General features: G+C 46.4%; 1 protein-coding gene across 27 annotated transcripts in view; it reads left to right on the forward strand.

Annotated features, from left to right (window-relative positions):
- MICAL3 (microtubule associated monooxygenase, calponin and LIM domain containing 3) overlaps positions 1-24,248 on the forward strand; it is a 210,285-nt gene that overhangs the window by 67,258 nt on the left and 118,779 nt on the right. For all 27 annotated transcript variants that reach the window (XR_005034011.2, XR_008993621.1, XR_005034010.2 and 24 more), the window contains one exon: positions 22,640-22,974. Coding sequence is in view for 23 of the 27 variants with exons in the window: in XM_036932474.2 (XP_036788369.1) it covers positions 22,711-22,974 (264 nt within the window). In the remaining 4 variants the exon portion in view is untranslated. The remainder of the gene's footprint in view (positions 1-22,639; positions 22,975-24,248) is intronic.

A 24,248-nucleotide genomic window follows, 5' to 3' on the forward strand; every position in this document is an offset into this window, starting at 1 on the left:
GGGGCAGTGAGGCTGGAGCTGGGTATGTAGGAAGGGAGCGTGCCCTGTGCTGCCCAGGCTCCCCGCAGAGTTGGCACACCGGAGCTTCCAGCCTCCCTGTTTTTGGCAGTGAGAAAAAGATAGGAAGGAAGGCAGATGTGGAGGCCTGGGTGGGTGGCACTTCACTGGGGTTGCAGTTTGGCCAGTTGGGGGCAATCCGGAGGAGAAGAGAAAGAGCTGTTTTGTGTAACTTCACTTGGAGATGCCCTGACGTATTCTGATGGAGATGCCCAGGAGAAAGTTACAGGAATGGTGCCAAAAGAAGCATAAAGAAAGCAGGCCAAAGACAGGGCTCTGGGAGCCCCCCTTGCCTGTCAGCCTGGCAGGAGCAGAGGAGAGTCTGGCTGGGTGACCCTGTGCCTTTGCCAGGTTGGCTTTTTGGTTGCTGTGAATGGGGTCCTGTTTCTCCCTTGGGGCACTCCCCTCCAGCTGCTGCCCACAGGAGGGGAGCGGGGAGGATGGACTCAGAGGGGCGCCGTGCTAAGCAGTCGGGCATGTTACTGGGAGTAGGGGGCCATAGCCTTGGAGCCCCTGCTGCCCTTCTGATTGCACTGTGCCGTCACTGCTTCTTTTGTTATATTCTACACACTAAGAAAAATTGATAGCTTTTAGCCAATGTTAATCTCAGGATAAAAGACATCTATAAAAAACATCTGTAAAACCCACAGTCCCACGGGTTGCATCAGTTATGATGCCTACACATTTATGTTTTAAAGGTCAAAGCATTTTTTACAAATTTCATTTGTTTTGTTTGATCAGTGGTTTGGAAAATTAGTGGGTTTGGGATTCATGACCCATTACTTTTTACTATGCTTTTGAAAGCATACAGAGGTCAGGAGGAAGGGACAATGCCTGTTTCAAGATTTAACTGAAATGTACTTGATTCCGTGGCTCTAGTACTCAGAATTTGTCATGATAGAAAGAGATTTGTGTAGTAGTACTCCTGAGAAATTGCCAGGAAATGTAAACAGATAAAGGGATTCTTTGTTTTGGTTTGGGAAGCACTGCTCTCAGCATTAGTAATTTAAGAAAAAAAAAATTTGTGAGTTTCTAGGTCCCCAAGCCCCACTGAGTGCTTTTCATGCAGAGGCAAGATGGTTGTGGCCTCCTTTCTGTGGCCTGCACAGGAAGGAACCATCCCCTTCACTGACAATACAGCTTCTCTCCGTATCCATCAGCCCCTGACACCTGACCGAACCACGGTCATCTCCAGGTTTGAGAGTCATGAAAAACCCTCTCTGGAGTGATGGAAATGGTCCAAAACTAGACTGTGGTGATGGCTACATTGCTTGGTAAATTTACTAAAAATCACTGAATTGTACACTTAAAACAGGGGATTCTTGCTGTATGGAGTTACACCTCAGTAAAGTTTAGGACACACCCTCGCCAGTCCTAAGCACTCACTGTTTTTCCTGCCTCGGAGCTACCCCGTGGGCAGCCAGAAGCCCTTTTTAAAGTCTGTATAGTTCTTGGCCAAGTCCTGCAGGGTTCTGAAGCCAGGGATTTGGCCCAGCTGTGGCTCTCACCTGGATCCTGTCCACTTGCTCTTCCCAGGGCATCTAGCAGCTAGCTGGGCTGGAGTATCTCCAGGAATAAACCAAGCCCATTTCTGTCCTGGCCCGAGGCCATAAGGTAAGAAGCTCAGGCTCTCCAGGGCCAAGGCCACTTACCCAGTCTGCAGTTTATTTGAATCCCAGGACACTTTTTGTCCCTCCTTGTCATTTATTGCTCCGTTAACACCTAGGTTATAGGGTAAGCAGGGGATTTCAGTGAAACTCGGGTCTCACAGTATGGTTGTTTCTCAGCAGCTCCTCTGGATGTCCGTGGGAGAGGAGGCCAGGCAGGCGGGCGCTCCAGTCATCTACCTGCTCCCTGGCCTCTGCCTCTTCTTTCGCGTTCTTCCCCGAGTTATCTGATGGTTGGAAGTGAGGTGAGAGGTTTTCCTGCCCTCATCCCAGAGACGCACTCTCCAGTTGGGATGCAATAATATGAAACAAGTCTGGCTCACCATCTGGTCATCATCAGCTTTCTGTTCAGGAGCCACGGCTTCATGATGGCAAGGACATTGTGCGCCTTCACTGCTGTGTCAGCACTTGTCACACACCAGCTTGTTGAAAAAACTTGTTGTAACTAATACGGATGGCTGGGGCTTTCATGAAAGCAGGAGGTTAAGATGCCCCAAGGAGGCAGGCAGGCAGAGCATAGAGAGGCTGCCCTTCTGACGATATTACTGAATTCCTGCTGTCCTCACGCTGTAGTTTAAGGTACTGGTACTTGTGGTCACATCTTCTGAAATAGAAGGTCCTTTACCAAAACCTTTATGTCTGTTATGTCCAGTATCTAGACAAATGTGTGTATAAGTTGAACAGAGCCCACTCACTTTTCCCTGTTCCAAAGTGAGTGATGTTCCTGGAGGTGGTCCTCTCTGTCTGGACCCAGACGGGAATCTGCCAGGGCGGGATGCGCCCGGTTCAGGCTTGGGCATGCTTGGTGTTGAGTGGTCCTGAGTCAGGACCGCGGGCACAGAAGTCCTCCTGTTCATGAGAGGAAGGTGGCATCCTTTGGGTGCCTTCCTCATAAGGACGGCTTCCCTGGAGTCAGACCTACCTGAGCCACACCTGGGGAGGAGGTCAAGCAAGAAGTAGCACTTAATGCCCTCTAGGGAGTGCTTGGGTTCTCAGATTTTAGATTTCAGTCCTTGGAGCAAGCCAGAGAGCTACTGTATGTACCAGAGCCAGCTGGCCGTTAGCAGTAGTCCTACACCTGTGATAAATCAGGCAAGCATTTCAGACAATCACGTGGTGGGCAAGGAGCCACTCATAGTCTGAAACTGTTGCTGCTGGACCAAGAAGGATACCGTGGCAGCCCTAGGCCTCTTGGGCACCAGGAGTTGGTGTTTTAGGACAAGGGTGAGTTGAAGATAGTCCTTAGGTCCTTTTGAGACCATCCGCCAAGTCTCAGTGGCTCTTAATTGAGTAGACACGCTTTGATAGGTTGTAGCTTTGGGCCCAGAATAGTTGGAAGTTTGGGGCCTAAAGGTCTCAGGGTAGTTGATTTTTGGCAATTGGTCTTCATGAAAGAAGACACTAAAGTCCTGGCTGCCCTTCAGCACCCCTTTGAACAGGGTGGGGGTCATCCCCAGGGCAGGGGCCAGGGTAAGTAGGGAGAAAGTGCAGGCTGTATACTTTGAAGAGCCTGCCAGAGTACAGCTTGGGGAATTTGCAGTATTCCTGAAGCATAAGAAAGAAAAGCTTATTGTTACTCTCCCTCTTTGGATGTTTCATTTCTAACCAAATGGCCTCTTGCCCATGTGAAGGAGTTTGGGACGTAGCTGTGGGCGTGTTCATCAGGGATGTCAGAGTAGAGTGAGAGGGTCAGCCTTGAGGAGCTTTTGACCTCGAAGAAGCTTCTGTTTTGCTGGGAAGATCATGCCCAAGTCCCTACCCTTTTAGACTAATTTGGAAGGGGACGTATAGTCAGAATAGTGCATTTAAGGTTAGCCTTCTTGGTTTGTTTCTGCTTTGGAGTGAACAGCTGAAGTTTTCTGCATGCAAATATTTGGGGAAAACTGTGTCCTTGGAGACAGCTAGCCCCACTCCCTTCTGTGGCTGGAGCTAGGGTGGGTCTGATGGGTTTGCTTGGGGTGGGGTGGAGGTGGAGGGGCACATCTGCTGTGGTGGAGAATTAAGATCCTTTTCCTTTGTGAGCTGCCGGCCTCCGGAATCAGCCCCCCCACCAGCCCGTCTTGCGGCCGGGCCACTCAGGAGCGCACACTTCTGGACTTGCTCCATCTCCTCCTTCCTCCCCGTTTCTATCTCCAAGAGTCCTCGGAGGCATCCGATGCCTCTTTTCCCTTTAGACTGTCCAATCCTGGGAGCTTTAGAAGCACAAAACCAGTGACTCAGGGCTCTTCTGGTGTCTCCTAAAGGTAAATACCATCTTGGACTGAATTGAGAACAGTAGTCCTTTTCATAATCAGAATCTTCCCGGAGATACCATAGGGAACTCAGCTTTGGCTTCTTCTGTGTCCTCTCACCCCCTAAATCAATAACAAGTTAATAACAAACTAATCATCACACCAGTACCTTTGCTCCTTTTCTATACGTCTATGACACGAGACATTGTGACCCAAGTAAGCCTTTCATTTCTCTTTTCCTGTCTTTCCTGGCACCTGCTTTTCCACTAGCACAGTTATTAGGTGCAAGTATAAAGGTGAATTACTTTTCCTGCTAACTAGTGCCACGTGCGCTATGGGTAGATAGACAAACATGGATATAATCCCAGGACAAGAGGTAAGTGCTGAAAAGGGAGGTGTGCACCAAGCTGATGGGGACAGGGTTAGTTTAGCCTGGGGCTTGGTCAGGGGTGGGCTCATTTGTTATCTGGAAACATGACTGGGAGTCTCAAGTGGAAGCAATGGAATATTAGGCAAAGCGAAATGACAAAAAGTTGAGGAGGGGCTCTTGAGTGTGGTACATCCCAGAAACTGCAGGTGTTACCGAAGAAAACAGCTTATGTTTGGAAGTGTAGGAAGTATAGGGCTGGTGCTAGATCTGGAAGGGTTTGGGAACCTTGCTGAGGATTTGGGTCATTTCCTAAAGTGAGTCGACGACTGTCAGAGGATCACATTTGCTCTTAAAAAAGAGCACTGGCATTCATGTGAAGGATGGATTAGGGGAATTAAGATAAAGAATCTGTTACAACAGTCCAAGCTGGAAATCAGTGGTATTTGCCAAGATCGGAAGGACAGGGATATGGAGTCTATAAAGTAGATATCCTAGAGAGTTAGAATCCACAGGACTTTGCATTTGGTTGGTTGGATTGAGGGATGAAGACAGAAAAGGATCTGATATGACCCCAAATTTCCATTTAGGTATGGGTGGTGGTGGCATTTGGGGGAAGAGAACAGAAGTGTCCCGCTTTGCCCTCCTCACTGGAGGTGCCTGGGGGACATCAGGAGCAAAGCCAGAAGAGGTGAAAGCCTAGGGGTCATCCAGTGTATGAAAGAGAGGGCAGGTGAAATCATGGGGGCCATGCAAGAGAGCTGGACGTCATGAAAACAGTTGTGGCAGAAGCAGGAGACAGCCAGGCAGAACGTGTGCAGGAAGATAGGGGTGCAATGTCTGAGCCTTTCACAGGTGGAGCACCATGTCAGCTCTGTGGAGTGGTGGAGACAGAAGCCAGATTGGAGAGGGAGCGAGAGGGTGAACAGAGAAGTGTCATCAGGAGGCTGCGAGGTGGCAGCAAGTGCAGACTGCACTTTCAGGAAACTGTTGTGAAGGTGGGAGAAGTCAGCTGGAGGGCACACAGGTTAGGGGTGTGGGTGCAGGTGTGTGCACAGCGCATGTGCTTTTAAAGATGGAGAGGCCCCAGTATACTACTGGGCCAAGGGGAAGTGAGCTGCAGTGAGGAAGGAGTTCGAGCCTGAGACGGATGGGGCAGCTCCACAGCACACAAGTGTACTCGGTGCCCTGAGCTGCGCACTTATAAATGGTTCAAATGATTAAAAAATGGATGGAGAATATGAACAGACACTTCTCCAAAGAAGAAATTCAGATGGCCAACAGGCACATGAAGAGATGCTACACATCACTAATCATCAGGGAAATGCAAATTAAAACCACAATGAGATATCACCTCACACCAGTAAGGATGGCCAACATAGAAAAGACTGGTAACAACAAATGCTGGCAAAGCTGCGGAGAAACGGGAACCCTCCTACATTGCTGGTGGGAATGTTAGGTAGTTCAACCATTGTGGAAAGCAATGTGAAGGTTCCTCAAAAAACTCAAAATAGAAACACCATTTGACCCAGGAATTCCACTCTTAGGAATTATCCCAAAGGAAACAAGATCTCAGATTCAGAAAGACTTACGCACCCTTGTGTTTATTGCAGCACTATTTACAATAGCCAAGAAATGGAAGCAACCTAAGTGTCCATCAGTAGATGAATGGATAAAGAAGAGGTGGTACATATATACAATGAAATACTACTCAACCATAAGAAAGAAACAAGTCCTACCATTGGCAATAACAGGGATGGAGCTAGCAGGTATTATGCTCAGTGAAATAAGCCAGGCAGAGAAAGACAAGTACCAATGATTTCCCTCATTTGTGGAGTATAACAACAAAGGAAAAACTGAAGGAACAAAGCAGCAGCAGACTCACAGACTCCAAGAAGGGACTAGTAGCTACCAAAGGGGAGGAGTAGGGGAAGGTGGGTGGGGAAGGACAAAGAAGTTGATTGAGGGGTATTATGATTGGTACACATGGTTTTTGGGGGGGAGGTCATGGGGAAGACAGTGTAGCACAGAGAAGTAGTGACTCTGCGGTATCTTACTATGCTGATGGACAGTGACTACATTGGGGTATGGGGAGGACTTGATAATATGGGTGAATGTAGTGACCACAATGTATTTCATGTGAAACCTTTATAAGAGTGTATATCAATGGTACCTTAATAAAAAAAATGTTTCGAATGGAAAACAAATGTGTGTCAGTAGGTGGAGCCAGATTTGGAGCCAGCCCTTGTCTGACGGGCCCCTACCCTGCGGCAGGGGAGCAAGATGGCGTGGGCATCCTTGTCTCTCCTCTAGGCATGGAGAGTGGAAGGGGTGTGGACTGGGGAGGGAAGCAGGGGACCTGGGAACACAGCCTGGGCAGCGTTGGGACCCTGCGGGGAGGCCGGGGGTGTCGACCGCGCTGCAGCTGCCATCAGCCTGCACGGCTTACTTTTTCCCTCAGCAGGTCAGAGTCCTCATCCCCTCCGCATCCCTCTTGTGACATGGTGTTCGAGGTGTCTAGCGGGCTGTGTAGGTGCCTCCCTCCCGCTCCTCCTCCTCATTTCCAGAGACCTGATCAGACGCTTGTGAATAACGAAATGCACATCAGCCTCCACTGTCCTTTGCTGCCCTGTCCTCCAGACACCTGGGATGTGACTGCTTCGCAGTTTTCTGATGCTGATTTTAAACACAGCCTTGATTTAGAAATATGATGGGTCTTTCACTTATCTTTCTGGGGAAGTGGGCTGGGGGCTTGTGTATAGTATTTCATGACACTGATACAGCTCTTCTTTTCTAGAAACTCATTTCTCTTTATAGGGACAGTTACTCCGAAACTATTTGACTGTTGAAAACAAAACTACCTCCAGGTCTTGGCTTCTGTCCTGCTCTCCTCTCCTGCTGGCAAGAAGAGGTCCTGAGCTGGGTCAGGGCCTACTGGGTGAAGCACTTGTAAGGCAGGTCTAGAGCACCTAGTGGCCATGGAGAAGGAGCAGGTCTGCAGAGGACCGGAGGGCAAAAACCATCTGGATTCCCCTTTTTGGATTCCCAGATCTCTCTTTATGTTCCTTCTCCCAATCTGGTGGCACTTGCCTAAAGACACCCAATACATTTTCATTTGATACAACTTCTGCCTATTATCCTAGCAGAATTCTGCCTTACTCCCCAGATGTCTGGGCAGGCAGGAGAAGTTCATTTACTATCCATTCATTTATTCAAGAGGTGGTTATTGTGCACCTGCTATGAACCAGTTGCTGTATCATCATCATCGTGATAAAGAAGTGAACAAAATAGCAAAAATCCTTACCCTTTAGAGCTTACATTCTAGACAGGAAGACAGACAGGAAGAAATAACATTTATAGTATATCAAGCTGTGGGGAGAACCAGGGAAAGAGGGTAGACAGGGTGGGGAGTCAGTTTTAAATAGTGTGATCAGGGAAGGCCACACTCAGAAGGTGGTGTTCAAATAAAGTCAAGGGTGGTGAGAGGGTGAGTCACTGCACATGTCACTCCACTAGAGGGCTGGCGCCCTTGGGAGCAAAGAGAGGTCTTTCCCTCTGTTCACTGTATTTCTAGAGCCTGGAAAACTGCTTAGCACATAATAGATGCTCAATAATATTTTTTGTTTTGTTTCATTTCTAATTTATTTTTTTAATTGAGGTACCTACAGTAAAATGTACAAATGTTAGTGTACAGCTTGATGAATTTTGACACTTGTATACGCTCATATAACCATTGTCCAGATCAAAATATCAAACATTCTTTCTTTCTCTCCCTTCACCTATTTCACCTTCCCCCTCACTCACACCTATATGGCAACCACTAGTCTGTTCTTTTGTTTATGAATCTATTTGTTTGTTTGTTCATTTGTTTTTTAGATTCCATATAAGTGAAATCATATAGCATTTGTTTTTCTCTGACTTATTTCACTTAGTATAATACCCTCTAGGTCCATCCATGTTGTTGCATATAGCAAGATTTCATTGTTTTTTATGTCTGGGTAGTATTCCATTGTACATATGTATTGTATGTTTTTTATCACTGGACACTTAGATTGCTTCCATATCTTGGTTATTGTAAATAATGCTGTGATAAACATAGGAGGCATGTATCTTTCCTAATTCGTGGTTTTGTTCAAGTAAATTGCCACAAATGGAATTACTGGGTATTTCTATTTTTCGTTTTTTGAAACACCTCCATACTGCTTTCTGTAGTGGCTGCACCAATTTGCAATCCCACGAGCAGTGTGTTACTGTTCTGTTTTCTCTACCTCTTATCAACACTTGCTGTTTCTCTATTTCTCGTCTTCTTGATAATAGCCACTGTGACTGGTATGAGATACAGTATCTCACTGTGGTTTTAATTTGCATTTGCCTGATGACTAGTGATGGTGAGCATCTTTTCATGGGTCTGTTGGCCATCTGTCTGTGTTCTTTGGCAAAATCTCTCTTCAGGTCCTCTGCCCATTTTTTAATTGGGTTATTTGTGGGGGGTTTTTGGTTGAGTTGTATGAGTTTTTATTTATTTTGAGTATTAACCCCTTTTTGGGGCAAATATCTTCTTCCATGTAGTAGGTTACCTTTTCATTTTGTTGATGGTTTCCTTTGCTATGCAGAAGCTTTTTAGTTTGATGTAGTCCCACATGTTAATTTTTGCTTTTGTTACCCTTGCCCGGGAAGATATATCCAGGAAGAAATTTCTAACGATGTTACTATGTTTTCTTCTAGTAGTTTTATGGTTTCAGGTCTTATATTTAAGTCATCAATCCATTTTGAGTTTATTTTTGTACATGGTATGAGACAGTGATCTAGTTTCATTGTTTTGCACATAGCTGTCTAGTTTTCCCAACACCATTTATGGAAGAAACTGCTTTTTCGCCATTGTATATTCTTGCCTCCTTTGTCATATATTAATTGAGCATATAGGTATGGGTTTATTTCTGGGCTATTTGGTTCCATTGATCTTTGTATATGTTCTTGTGCCAGTATCTACTATTTTGATTACTGTAGCTTTTTAGTATAGTTTGCAATCAGGCAGTGTGGTACACCTTAGCTTTGTTCTTCCTTCTTGAGATTGCTTTGGCTATTTGGGGTCTTTTGTGGTTCCATACAGATTTTAGGATTATTTACTCTAGTTCAGTGAAGAATGCCATTGGTATTTTTTATAGTGATTGCATTGAATTTCTAGATTGCTTTGGCAGTAGGGCCATTTTAACAATGCTAATTTTTCCTATCTATGATCATGGACTAGCTTTCCATTATTTATGTCTTCTTCAATTTCTTTCATCAATATCTTACAGTTTTCAGAGTATAAGTCTTTCACCTCTTTGGTTAGATTATTCCTAGATGTTTTATTCTTTTTGATAAAATTTAAATGGGTTGATTTCTTAATGTCCCTATCTATTAGTTTATTATTTACATAGAAAGATCTCTGTGTACTGGTTTTATATCCAACTTTACTGAATTCATTCATTGTAATAACTTTTTGGTGGCATCTGTAGGGTTTTCTAAATACAGGATCATGTCATCTGCAGATACTGATAATTTTACTTCTTACCAATTTGGATGCCTTTTATTTCTTTGTCTTCTTTGATTGCCATGGCTATGACTTCCAGTACTGTGTTGAACAAAAGTGAGAGTAGACATCCCTGTCTTGTTCCTGATCTTGGAGGGAAAGCTTTCAGCTTTTTGCCATTGAATATGATGTTAGGTGTAGGTTTGTCGTATATGACCTTTATTATTTTGAGATATGTTCCCTGTATACCCACTTCATTGAGAGTGTTTATCATGAATTGTAGCTTAATTTTGTCAAGTGCTTTTTCAGCATTTATTGAGACGATCATAAGGGTTTTTTTTTTTTTGGTATCATTAATGTACAGTTACATGAGCAACCTTATGGTTACTAGCTAGACTCCCCCCATTATCAAGTCCCCACCACATACCCCATTGCAGTCACTGTCCATCAGCGTAGTAAGATGCGATAGAATCAGCTTGTCTTCTCTGTGTTATACTGCCTTCCCCATGCACCCCCCCCACTACATTATGTCTGCTAATCGTAATGCCCCTTTTTCCCCCTTATCTCTCCCCACCCATCCTCCCCAGCCCCTTTCCCTTTGATAACTGTTAGTCCATTCTTGGGTTCTGTAGATCATAAGGTTTTTATCCATCCTTTTGTTCATGTGGTGTATCACATTGTGAACCATTCTTGCATTCCTGGAATAAATCCCACTTGGTCATGATGGATGATTCTTTTTATGCATTTTTTAATTTGTTTGCTAGTATTTTATTGAGGGTTTTTGCATCTATTCATTAGGGATATTGGTCTGTGATTTTTGTGTGTGTACATTGTCTTTGGTTTGGGATCAAGGTGATGTTGGTCTTACAAAAGGAATTTGGAAGCTTTCTTTCATCTTCAGTTTTTTGAGGATAGTTTAAGAAGGATTGGTATTAACTGTTTTTTAAATGATAGAATTCTCCCATGAAGCCATCTGGTCCTGGACTTTTGTTTCTTGGGATTCATTTTTTGATTGTCAGTTTAATTCCATTACTAGTAGTTGGTCTGTTCAGAATTTCTATTTCTTCCTGGTTCAGTCTTAGAAGGTAGTATTTTTCTAGGAATTTATCCATTTCTTCTAGGCTGTCCAATTTGTTGGCGTAAAATTTTTTTTTCTTGCAGTGATTTTTTTTAAGGTATCGTTGATATACAATCTTTGAAGGTTTCACATGAGCAACATTGTGATTATTACATTCACCCATATTATCACGCACCCCCACACATCCCATTGCAGTCACTGCAGTGTAGTAAGATGCCACAGAGTCAGACTGCCTTTTCTGTGCTTCACTATCTCCATGACCCACCACCACCATGTGTGCCAATCATAATACCCCTCAACCTCCTTCTCCCTCCCTCCCCATCCACCCTCCCCCACCTCTCCCCTTTGGTAACAGCTAGTCCATTTTTGGAGTCTGTGAGTCTGCTGCTGTTTTGTTCCTTCAGTTTTGGCATGTAATTTTATATAGTAATCTCCTATAATGATTTGTTTCTGTGGTGTCAGTTATAACTTCTCTCACTTCTGACTTTATTTTACTCCTCTTTTTTTCTTCATGAGTCTAGCTAATTGTTTATCAATTTTATCGTTTAAAAGAACAAACTCTTAGTCTTATTGATCTTTTTTTGTGGGGAGCTGTGTTTCATTTACTGAAACTCTGATCTTTATTATTTCCTTCCTTACATTAATTTTGGGCTTTATTCTTCTTTTTCTGGTTCCGTTAGGTGTAGGGTTAGCTTGCTTATTTGAGATTTTTCTTTGAGATAAGCCTGTATCACTATAAACTTCCCTCTTAGAACCATTTTGCTACATCCCAAAGATTTTGAACTGTTGCATTTCTGTTTTCATTAGTCTCCAAGTTTTTTGTTTTGTTTTTTTAATTTCCTCTTGATTTTTTTTCTTTCACCCATTGGTTGTTTAGTAGCATGTTGTTTAGCCTCCTTGTGTTAATGTTTTGTTTTGTTTTTTTCAGTTTTTTCTTGTAATTGATTTCCAGTTTCACAGTGTTGTGGTCAGCAAAGATGTCAATAATACTTTTTAAATGATCTGGGGGAAGCGTATTGGAGAGAGAAGGAGCAGCAGGTGCAGAGGCTGAGGTGGGACACTGGTTGTATATTAGAAACAGCAGGGAGGCCAGTGTGGCTGAGTGGGTGAGCATGGCTGGTGGCGGGAGGAGGAGTAGAGAGGGGTAGGGTGGGCATGGAGTGCACATCTTATAGGGGTTCCCTGACACCTTTTTAGAGGGTCCATGAGGTCAGCACTTTAACAGTGATGCAAAGACGATGTCACTTGCCTTTTTGACATTCGTGTGCTCATGAGTGTAGAGTGAGTTCTCTAGAGGTTACCTGATGCGTGGTGGTGCAGCAGGTGAAATGCACACGCCACTAGGAGAATCCAGCTGTCTTCTGAGGCCAGACATTAAGGAGATTTGCAAAAATGTAAAATAATGTCACTCTTCTCACTGAATTTCTGTTTTAGAAAATATATTTTTTTGTCATAAAATATTTATGTTACTCTGTAATGGATTGTTGTTTTTAAATAAGTAAATACTGAAATCTTTTTCTGTTTTAACTTTAAATACAATAGATATCAATAGATCTTTAGGTCCTCAGTATATCTAAGAGTTTAAAGTTCTGAGACCAAAATTTTGTGAAACACTGTAATAGGGCCTTGTAGGCCATTGTAAAAATGTTTCTTTTACACTAAGCTAGGCATTATAGCCATGGCTGAATGCTATAGTCTGGCTGAAAAAGCAAGATGAAATTCAATAAGGATAGTTAAAAGGTCTTGATGGGAACTGAAAGCGAAGCACATAAATGCAGGGGGAGTTAGACATATTTTAGAAGCAACACATTAGTACTAGAAAGACTTGGAGTTGTACTGTACAGCGTGTGTCAGCAGCTCAGGGCGCATTCCAGTCAGCTTGATTCTCTCTCAGTGGAGGCTTTCAGTCTGCTGGAGGATATAGACAACGAGCAAATGAATCATGTGTTACTGTGTCAGGGGTAACAGATGCCAGGGGAGAAGTAAAGCAAGGTGAGGGGAGCAAAGAGTAATGGGAGGAGGTATTATTTCTCACAGACGGTCAGGAAAGGTTTCTCAGAAAAGGTGGTATTGAGCAAAGACCTGAAGAAGGTAAGGAAGAAGCCATGTGGCATCTGGGCGGAAAGCTTCAGACAGACAGAAGGGTGGGCAAAGGTCTTGGGTGGCAGCCTGTTGGGGGTGCGTGAGGAACAGGAAGGAGGCCAGTCTGGTCGAGGCTGAGGAGCACAGGGCGAGGGTCCCTGCAAGGGACAGCAATGGACACAGGGAAGTGGGTGGCTAGTGAGGCAGCGGAGAACTGAGCAGGTCCCAGTGTCAGGAGGCGGGGCGGGGCATGCAGCTGGACACAGGCCGTGGACGTGTTGCTGCATGGAGGGGACGAGAATGGAGAACTGACCGTTGGGTTTGGTGGCGTGGACTCCTGCATGGCCTTGCTGACGTTTCTGTGGAGGGCTGGGGCTGAAGCCTAATTGCTGACGGTCCAGAAAATAATGGGCAGAGAGAAAGCCATGACCACAAGCACTACCAGTGCTTCCTGGGAGCAGAATAAGCTTCACAGGGGGTGCAGGCAGGGCAGGTTTTTACAGAGAGGAGGTCTTACGTTGATGGGAATAGTTCAGCTGGAGGCAGGAGAAGATTGGTGCAGGAGGAAGGGGCCCGTGCGCCAGGCTGTGTGGCTGAGTGAGGGCGAGGGGGCCAGGGCCTCAGGCAGGCATGGCAGTAGCTGCCCGTCACTGTCAAGACAGAAAGGCAGATGCAGTGGGTACAGACATTGATGGTAGGAGTTTGTGGAACACTGCAGACAAGGTGAGGAGACAGAAGACCACGTTAAACAGAACTGGCTGAAGGATTTGAGGAGAATGTGTAGATAGCAAGTACTCGGAAGGCTATTTTGTAAAAGAGGAAGTAATTTTGTTCTGGATACCTCCAAGAGTTAAATTTCGGAACACTGGGTAAAAAGAAATATGGGCAGAATGATTTTGCCCTTCTGTGTAGAAATAGTCTTGGGAAATTACCATTTCAAGGTGCCCACAGGTTGCAAAGATTACTTTATAAGGTGGAAAATTGACTGTTGTTGAGGTGGCTCATGTCATGGATGGTACGCCGAGGGTGCAAGCATGCATGGCTGGCTAGGCAGGCAGTCTTTCAGACCCTGCCCAACTGGGACCATGGTATATTTTGTGACTCAAGGGGGTTGGTAGTAGGCCGGCTAGACAGCCTGCCAAAGGCAGCTGAAACACCACCGACGCCTTTGTGGGACCTTGCGTCCTTCCCAGCAGCTCTGCAGTGAGGCTGCCCTCCGCTGTTCCCCTGAGCCATATATTGCACAGGTGGGATGCCCTCCTGCACGGCACCAGCAGGCTGCTTCCTGAGTGTGCACAGGCAGAGTGACTAGACGCCCTCACTGAGCATCTGCTGTGTGTGTCTGGAAGTGGGTAGTGAGCAGAGTTGACTGGAGCGACCCTTGGGGAGAAGATTCACTCTGTGTTTTGCCACAGCCTCAGTAAGCCTCACGCCCTGGGAGCCAGGCCGCAGCAGCACTCCCAGCTGGGTGGGCAGAAAGGTGGTGTTCCCGCTTTGTAGCCCAGCTCTGCCCTCTTGGCTGTGGGTGGTGGAGGACCCCTCCTGTCCTGCTCCGAGTTCCTACAGTGAATGGAGCAGCGCTAGGTGACTGGAAGGCGCTTGTGCCAGTGCCTCCAAGGTGGGGTGGTGCCGTAGCCGAGCGAGGGGCCGCAGAGATGCTGACTGAGAGCGGCTGGTGGTGCTGTGCTTGGGCTGCTGAGCCTTTTGGCAGCCAGGGGGGATGATCACTGAAACTAGACCACCTCCCATTATGAGAGGGCTCTATGTCCAAGCAGCAGACACAGTGATAAATTGTGAGAAGAAAAAGAATTCTGTGTTGTGTGTCACTGCTAAATTTACTTGAGACTGCTTATCCATTGCTGGCCAGGCAGCTGTCGTCTGCTGATGGGGTCTGTCTGTGCTCTGTCTGAATGCTGGCACGTCTGGCTCTCAGGCAGCCAGAGGCTGGGAGCATACTTCCTGATGAGCTTTGACTCCTCAGGCCTGTTCTTAGGTGGCGTCTTGTAAGGGCTAAGGCCTTGGAGCCAAAGTAGGCAGGTTTGCAGGCACAACCCGGCTGCACTGCATTCTTGCTGTGTGACCGTTAAATTTATTTAAGCTGCAGTTTTCCCTTCTGCAAAAGGAGATAACAGATTGTACCGCACAGGCTTGTGAAAATTAAATGAGATAAGGGCTGGGATACAAGGTCAGGGTACCAGACAGCTGCTAACTGTCCAATATGTTTGCTATTTTTACCCTTAGTGATGGAAGTCCTTATATCTTTCTTGTTTTAACATTTACGTTTGGGTGGAACTTACTGCTGCTAATCTTGTCCCTTTTGCTCCTCCTGCCCAGTGCCAGCTCACACCTTCTAGAACAGATGGCATGGAGAGGGTCAAGAGTGGTGATGGCACAAAGAAGGTCTCCAAACATTTTCCTTTCAGAAAACAGAACTGTCAGTGCTCCCTCATTCTGTTTATAAGTAGCCATTTATTTAGCCTGAGTATAACCTTTGTTGCAGGAATTATGGGCTACTAGATAAAAATAACAATACTCCCATTTATTGGGTCCTGCTTTGTGCCTGGCACTGCTCAATATTTTACATTCATTACCTCAATCTCTGTGAAACTTCATGTTACTTTCCTTTTACAGGTGGGGAAACTGTTGAGACCCTGGGCCTGCTGGGTCATTTGGGGTGGGCAGCAGACCCGTGTTGTTGGGTGTCTGCTTCTGATGTGAACTTTCTCACATTTGCTTTGGGTGATGACCACACGGCAGAGCTCAGCTCATGTCTGACTCACTTCATTTCTCGATTGTATAGGTGTTCTTAACTTGTGTTTCCTGAAGAAACAGGTTGTTAGCAAAGAGATGAAGTCAGAGAAGGTGACACACAGGACTGGGGCTGCCGCAGTGCCCCTCAGTGCTGGTGCTGTGAAGAGCCACAAGGGCCCATTTCTGCTGGCTTCTCTTGCTTGCGCATCATCCCTGCCCAGGCTGACCACTGTGCTGTTAGACTCCAGTCTTGGGTGGATGTGAGAAGCCGCCTCTGGACATCCACCTGTCTCTCCCCGCCCTCCCACAGCCACTCAGGCCAAGGCTGCTGCTTCTCCCAGGGCTGGCCCTTCCAGCGTGGGACTTCCAGGCTGCCACAGGGTTGCTTGATGGAGTTCTGTTCCCCATAACACCTCCCTAGAAAGTTTCCACTACAGGTCAGGCTCTGGCTACAGAGACCCGGTCCCTGCCCGAAGGAAGCTCTTGGTGGAGGAGAGCCATGTCAATAACGTCCTTGCACAGAACCTGGTAAGGACAAAGTGTTGCCATGTGACTGAGGAGAGCCACGGGGTGGTGGGGCTAGAGACAGAGGGGCTGGGTCCCCTTCCCCAACATCTTGCTAAGTGTCATTTTGATACTGAATAGGATGGAAGACAGAGAAGAGCTGAGGATGAGATAATGCATGAGAAAGATGTCTTCCTTACATACTCTGAGCTTGCTTCCTAGGTACCCAGAGCAGGTTATATGAGGGCCGTGAGAGGTAAGAAGCCAGTAATAGTACAGGTGCTGGGAAGCAGAGGCGACAAGGAATCTCCTTGCCAGATGGTCTGATGTGGTCAGCTCATTGCCTCCGAGGCGAGGGCCTCGTTGGCCCCACATGCAGACGACAGTGCCCTGAGCAACCCTTGTTGCAGAAAGACTGAACTTTGGAGACTTTGGTCCTTGTTTCTGAGGCAAAGCACAAAAAAATCTCTATAATCTAAGGTGCATTTTTCTCTTTAAGTTTCCTCTTAACGACATTCCACAATGTGCTTCCTTGTATATCTGCCTCTAAGATATATTCAGACAGGTCACACCTCTGATTGTAGGCCAGGCAGACGAGCTCTCTTATATTCCTTTATAAGATCCAGAGATTTGCACGTGTGCTGGTATATTCATGGTTCAATGGCTAGGGGAAATATTAAACTTGACTCTGTTTTCATACTCTTGGAGTATAATTCTTATTCTTTTGTTTCTCTTTTTCTATTTTTAAAACTAATTCTCCCCCTTACCCCTCAAATAACCACCCACCTATTCAAAGGCTAGAGATCGGGTGTTCTCATAACCGGTTGTGAGTCAGTGATGACGTTTTGCTCTTGTTGTAAATAGAAACATAAGCCCTATTCCTGTGTGGACTTCGTAGGCTGTCTCTCCAGAACACTGTCCTCCACAGCCAAGGAATGTGAAGGCTTCTGAGTCAGCAGTCAGCTGCTGCGGGACAAAACATGCAGGAAATTGTCTGCTGGCAGAAATGGCACTGATGCCCTGGAAACCTGGCATCACCTCCTTTTCCTCTGCTCTCCTCAGGCTCCTTACACCCCTTATCCCTTCCTCCCATACCTTGGCTTTTCAGTCCTCAGGATTTCTGGCACCTTCCGGCTGGGTTTCCTGGTCTGTCAGTTCCTGTGATTATGAATGTTCATTCTCTCAGGGTACTGGGATGTGTGGTACCGGGGTGGTCCAGGAAAAGACAGGAGGAGCATGATCTGAGTTTGATCTTCAGAAATGAGGCCAGTAACAGGAATGGCCCTTCTGCAATTCTTCCTGGCTGCTCTCAGAGTCGTCAGAGTGCCGGGTAAGTCCCCTTGCTAAATGAGACAGTCCTGTCCGGCAAAGCTACGGAATAACGCTTCAGCTCTCTAGAGTGCCTCCCTGCTGTAGTCATCTGGCTTGCAAAGTAGGAAAAGTGAGGCAGCCCAAGGGGATTGATCTTGTATAGTCTTACCTTAGGTGCCTGTCACATTGTTCCAGGAACCAACTCACCTCTTCTTATCTGTTGTCATTTGTGACCTGCAGGCCAACATCCCTTAGACCGGGCACTTAACACTCACCTGCCACTTGGAAGTAGGTATTCTGCAGCTGTCTGGGAGCTGGGGCTGAAACCTGTTAAATGAAAATGTTTTATGTCAGCAGAAGGATTGGGGACCAGTAGTCATTAATGAAGGTATTCATCTGCAGTGGGGTTTGATTTGGAAATTCTTTGTAGTGATCAGCAGCTCTTTGGAGTGGATATTGTTTCAAAGAGTGGGCTACAGCCCACCAAGGGGGTATTTGCCTACGAAGTAGAATTCTTCTTGGAAGTTGAATGCCCAAGACTCTTTTAGGGAGGTGTGAGCACACAGCAGGCATCATGACAGAGGAAAGGCTTTTAGAAATACATGTCATAGGATCTTTAACGTGTTGGTTTCAGCAAGAACACCATGGTACCAAGTGCTCCTAATCCTAGAAGGAGCGGAAGGTGGCAGCTGCTTCGGGACAAAGAGAAATCATTTTCTCCCTTGACATAAGGCAGAGTGATCTGACCAGTACATTCAGAGCTCTCCGAGCACGGCCAGTCCGGTGGAGATCTGGTCGAGTACAGGTGGGGGCGCAGGGTCAGGACCGCGCACCGGAGCCATGGATGAGGCTGTGGAGAGGGGGCAGGGGATGGAGGCCCCAGCAGAGCCGACACTCTGGGCCTTTGTCTCAACTGATTGGTGGTTATCTGTCACGCTTTCTTCTGCCTGTTTTTTTCTCCCTTTACAAGCCATCTTTTGACTACCATTTCTAAGATAAGCCTTGGCTTGTAAGAAAAAGAATGGGCTCTACTTAGGAACTTTAAAATAATTCTTTTGCTGCTTACTGCTACCTAGAATAAACTTTTGTTTAGGGGAACCTGAAGGAAGATTAGTTCAGTTAGGTCCATTTCTTACTGGACTCTTAGCCATTTAGATATTGGGACAAGCTGTTTTTTAGCATGTAGTTTTTACATTCAGAGCCAGAAAGGGTTGTTGAGTAACTGATATATTTGAGATGAGAAGCCGAATCAGTGTATTCCTGGTAAAGAATTATAATCTCTGAGTTGGCCTCCACAGTACATGAAGAGTGTTATGTCTGTTGACACAGGAAACATTGGGGGAAATGGAAGTTCCTTATATTACATTATTACTTTTCTCGTGAAAGTTAAGGCACATCTCCCTTAAGGTGTATTTTGACCTTGTAATCCCATGCTGAGATACAGAGAGAAGCAGGATGTTGTTTGTGCCTCACAAAGGGGCCTACCCAATATAGCGGCTTCAGGATAGAGCACAGGTGTAACATCTCTGACAACAAATGGTGTATTTTTTCCTTACATATATGTGTAACACTAACAATATTATACAGAGCAGGAATAGCAGTATAACTTCATTCTGGTACCCAGACCCAATTCCAATGTGTGTAAGTGTGTGGGAGGACGTCTTCCCACACATATGTACACCAAGCAATTCTCAAACACCAGCAGGGTGTTGGAGAACTCAACTCAATTTCTGATGCTGTCTGCCCGGAGAGGCACCAGATTTCCCAGGGTAAGGGCTCCATCCTACTCTACAGCCCTCCTCCCCTGCTCCAGGTGCTGGTTGCAAGCTCCAGGCAATTACCTGTGCTTCTGACCCACCGGCTACAGATTGGAGGTTCCCACAACCTCCCCCTTAGGTTCAATTAATTTGCTAGAGTGGCTAACAGAACTCAGGAAAACACTTAACATTTACCAGTTTAATCAAGGATACCGTAAAGGATACAAGTTCACAGCCAGATGAAGAGATGCAGAGGGCAGGGTCCCAAATACAGGAGCTTCTGTCCTCGTGGAGCTGGGGCCCCGGCTCCGGGGCATGTGGAGGGAGGTGTTCTAGTTCCCCGAGTGCAGAAGCTCCCTCCGACCAAGAAGCAGGATCCAGCCGAGCCCGCAGAGAGAGTGAGCAAAGAGCAATTCTCATAGGTTTTGTGAGGGCTTCACTGCATAGTCATGATTGTCTAAATTATTGGCAATGGGCTGATTCAGCCTCCAGCCCCTGCCCTTGGGTGGAGGTCCAAAGGTCTCTCATTAACATGACAAAACACCCAGTTCACCTTTAAGACTGCAGTGCTCTCAAGAACTGGATGAAGACCAAATATATCTGGGAAAGATATAGTTGGCCTTATGAGTGACCAAATATGTATTTCTATGACTCACTATGTCACAGTGGGCCTTTTCCACGTCAGTCTGGAGCCCAGGGCCTGGCCGGAGGACTTTTCCACCAGCGCACACCATTCCGTGGCTCCCACTCCCCTTGGGTCGGCTCACTAAATCGCGGTCATGCTAGCTTGTGCGCCTGTCTTAGACATCGTGCAGCAGTAGCCCGCCATCTCCCCCGTCTCCAGGGCACCACCTCTTTGAAGCAGAGCTCCAGTGCAGTCCTATTTGTCACACTAGGGGAGCACTGGTGATGTGCCCAGGGTGGACTGTTCTGACTGGCACCAGGGATGCATCTGAGCCTGTGACTGTGAGGATTTTCTCAGTTGCAACTCAGAGGATCTCAGAATTTTAGAGGCCAAGCAGTCTGGCTGCCTCATGTCACTCAGAGAAAACGGAGGCCCAGTGAGGTGGTGAGAGATGAAGGGTCATGCAGCCAGCTTCTGGCACAAGAGGGCTCAGCCCTGCTGGTTCTCATCTCTGCTCTTCCTAAGGCTTAGCTGTGCTCTTGGCAGCCTCCTACCTCCCAGTAACAGTGCCGTAGCAATGGCAAATACATTGAGAGACAACGGCACAGACGCGCAAGGGTGAGTGGCCGCCAGAGCACACACAGCACCATCCTCCTCTCATCACATCGGATGGCCGTGGTGGGGGTGGGAGGCTTGAGGGGTGGGAGACAGAGGCATCATCATTATCATTGTCAAGTATGTTTGTGGGCAGAATGGAATGGCTATAAAACCTTCCCCCTGCCGGGTTCCATGCACAGTGGCAGCACTTTTTCTTTTTTTTAATTTTTTATTAAGGTATTATTGATATACACTCTTATGAAGGTTTCACATGAAAAAACAATGTGGTTACTACATTTACCCATATTATCAAGTCCCCCCCATACCCCAATGCAGTCACTGTCCATCAGTGTAGTAAGAGGCCACAGATTCACTGTTTGCCTTATCTGGGCTACACCGTCTTCCCCATGATCCCCCCCAAACACCATGTGTACTAAACATAATACCCCTCAATCCCTTTCTCCCTCCCTCCCCACCCGCTATCCCCCACCCCTCCCCTTTGGTAACCACTAGTCCCTTCTTGGAGTCTGTGAGTCTGCTGCTATTTTGTTCCTTCAGTTTTGCTTTGTTGTTATACTCCACATATGAGTGAAATCATTTGGTACTTGTCTTTCTCCGCCTGGCTGATTTCACTGAGCATAATACCCTCTAGCTCCATCCATGTTGTTGCAAATGGTAGGATTTGTTTCTTTCTTATGGCTGAGTAGTATTCCATTATGTATATGTACTACCTCTTCTTTATCCATTCATCTACTGATGGACGTTTAGGTTGCTTCCATTTCTTCGCTATTGTAAATAGTGCTGCAATAAACATATGGGTGCATATGTCTTTTTGAGTCTGAGAACTTGTATTCTTTGGTTAAATTCCAAGGAGTGGGATTCCTGGTCAAATGGTATTTCTATTTTTAGTTTTTGAGGAACCTCCATACTGCTTTCCACAATGGTTGAACTAGTTTACATTCCCACCAGCAGTGTAGGAGGGTTCCCCTTTCTCTGCATCCTCGCCAGCATTTGTTGTTCTTAGACTTTTTGATGCTGGCCATCCTAACTGGTGTGAGGTGATATCTCATTGTGGTTTTGATTTGCATTTCCCTGATGGTTAGTGATTATGAGCATCTTTTCATGTGTCTGTTGGCCATCTGAATTTCTTCTTTAGAGAACTGTCTCTTCATATCCTCAGTGGCAGCACTTTTTCAATCCTTAGATCCCTGTTGACTTTGACACTTTCTGAACTTTGTGCTACCTAGGCTGGTATGAGCTGCCCCTTGGTTCTCTTCAGACTCTGCACTCTGCCCACAGTCTTGTTAGAGAGCTCGTTTTTCTCTGCCAGCCCCTTCCAAACTGGTGGATCCCAACCCTGCTCTTCTGGGGACTCCAACTGCATGATCCCACCGCTTTCTCCGCCTCACCTCCCCACTGTGTGCTCATGACTCCCCAGTGCCCACCTGAACTTCAGCTTCATGCCCGACTGCCAAGCGAGCTCCTCCATGAAGACAGCTCAAATGTGACAGGTCTAAAAGGGAACCAGTCCCCACCCCCCCAAACAAGGCCTTCTGTCTTTAATCCATTGGCTTGGTGTCACCACTTACTCGGTGGCCTAAGCTGGAAACCTGGGTGGGTGTCCTTGATTCTTTCTTCTGCAAGAGTCACTCACGCCTTCCTGTTTTACTTCTTTCTCACATCCTACACTTCTTCCCTGCTGGGCTCACGCTTGTTCTGAAAGTCTCAACTATCAGGCCTCAGAGATTCATCTTCAACAGGCCCCCCTCCCTCTTACTCAGGTGCTCTTCCTCCCATTCCCAAAGCCTCCGAGCCTCTCTGGTGACACTCGGCGAGCACGTGAGCAGAGTGCCTAGTGCACACACGCTCTGCTTGAGTCTGTCTTCCCTGCTAGACTGTGAGATCCGTGAGAGCAAAACGCGTTTACCTGTCTTTCCATCCTCAGTGTCTCGGTGCCTGGAGCACAGACAGTGTGTAGTGTACGTTTGTTACACTGACAACTGACAACACTTAGCTCCCCTTGGGTAGTGTTATGTCTTCTAAAAAATGTTTTTAGCAACCGTGGATTTGCTAACCACTCCTTTTTCTTTCTTCTGCTAGATTAACGTGACAGTGTTAGGATCGTCAGCCATCCCACTGCCCCGCTGTCAGGGTACTGAGAGTGGGGAAACATGGAGGAGAGTAAGAAGGAGACGGTGAACCGAGCTCATGTCCTCTTTGACCGGTTTGTACAGGCCACTACCTGCAAGGGAACCCTCAGGGCCTTCCGGGAGCTCTGCGACCACCTGGAGCTGAAGCCCAAGGACTACCGCTCCTTTTATCACAAGCTCAAATCCAAGCTTAACTACTGGAAAGCCAAAGCACTCTGGGCAAAGTTGGACAAACGGGGCAGCCACAAAGACTACAGAAAGGGCAGAGCATGCACCAACACCAAGGTAGGGGTCTGGCTGCCCTGGGGTCTGGGGTCACTCACCCGAGGGTTCCACCAGAAAAGAGAAGATCTTGAGTGAGGTAGGTGGGGTGAGAACTAGGCAGTCTAGCCATGCTCTATAAAGAAAGTCAGGCATGTAGCTTGTTGAAATTTTGTGGGCCATTACCTACATTCACTGGACTGTTCACATGCCAGATCCTACTCTTATTTCACATATTCATCTATTGAACATTCAGGGTTTCAACTTTTTAAGAATAACGCTGAGGTCAAGTGGGGTAGAAACTTTTCTTACTTTGCTGAGGCTCTGTTTTGCGTCTCCCACTCTTAGGGGGTGCAGGTCACTGAGCAGAGCGCAGCCAAGCCCTGCTAGCATCCTGTCTGAGCACGACTTTGTGGTGCTTGGCACATAACCTTTACAGAATCACTCCACACTCAGCAGCTGGTAACGTATGGGTGGTACTTGCCAACTTGGGGATTGGCCACAGGCTTCAGACCTCTTTTCAAAGGTCTGCTTGATAAGCAACAGCCTTGTGAACCAAACTATTTCTTTTTCTTTCTTCACCATGTAGAGAAATAGAGTTTCCATGAAATAAGCAGGCCTGGGCGAAGATGGGAGCTGTTCGTCAGCTGTGTTCAAGTCGAGGAAGTGGGGCAGGGTTGGTGCATTGCTGCTGAGCTTTTTATGTGAGAGGGGTTTGGAAAGAGCTAGCAGGGAAATGAGGTTGCAAATGACTCCATGACTATGTCATTAATGTCCTTTCATGAGCTTTAATGTGCTCTGTGTGGATATCTGGACACCCACCCTGGTAGACATGCATTTGGGTAGACAGAGAACAGCAAAATTCAAGAAATTCAAAGGTATAACTTTATGAGTAAGTTCTGGAATCTTATTAAGAATAAAAGAAATTCAAAGCCAAAAGATCTTGCATTTCTTCTGTATATGCAGTGCAAACTAGTTAAGGTAAGTGTCCAGTCTCACCCTCAGCATGTCTCTAGAATATGGATCTTTTAAGACCATTTCCCTGGACTTACAGTCTAAAGATGGTGATTTTAGAATTCTTTTCAGCACATAAAACTTTGGCTCTTGAAAGTTGCCTCCTGGGAATCATTTGAGTGGTAGACACGTTCCAGGACTCTAAGACTGCCTGAACTATGTACTTAACAATCTGTGTCACCTTTGACAGAAATCTGCTTGACTTAGAAACTTTCCGTAATGTCCTCTCCTACTGGTGAAAGGTGAAGATGGGATTTTCAAATCATTTGTTGGAATGATGACCC

Source organism: Manis pentadactyla, chromosome 14, assembly GCF_030020395.1.
Source record: "Manis pentadactyla isolate mManPen7 chromosome 14, mManPen7.hap1, whole genome shotgun sequence".
NCBI classification, from domain to species: Eukaryota; Metazoa; Chordata; class Mammalia; order Pholidota; family Manidae; genus Manis; species Manis pentadactyla.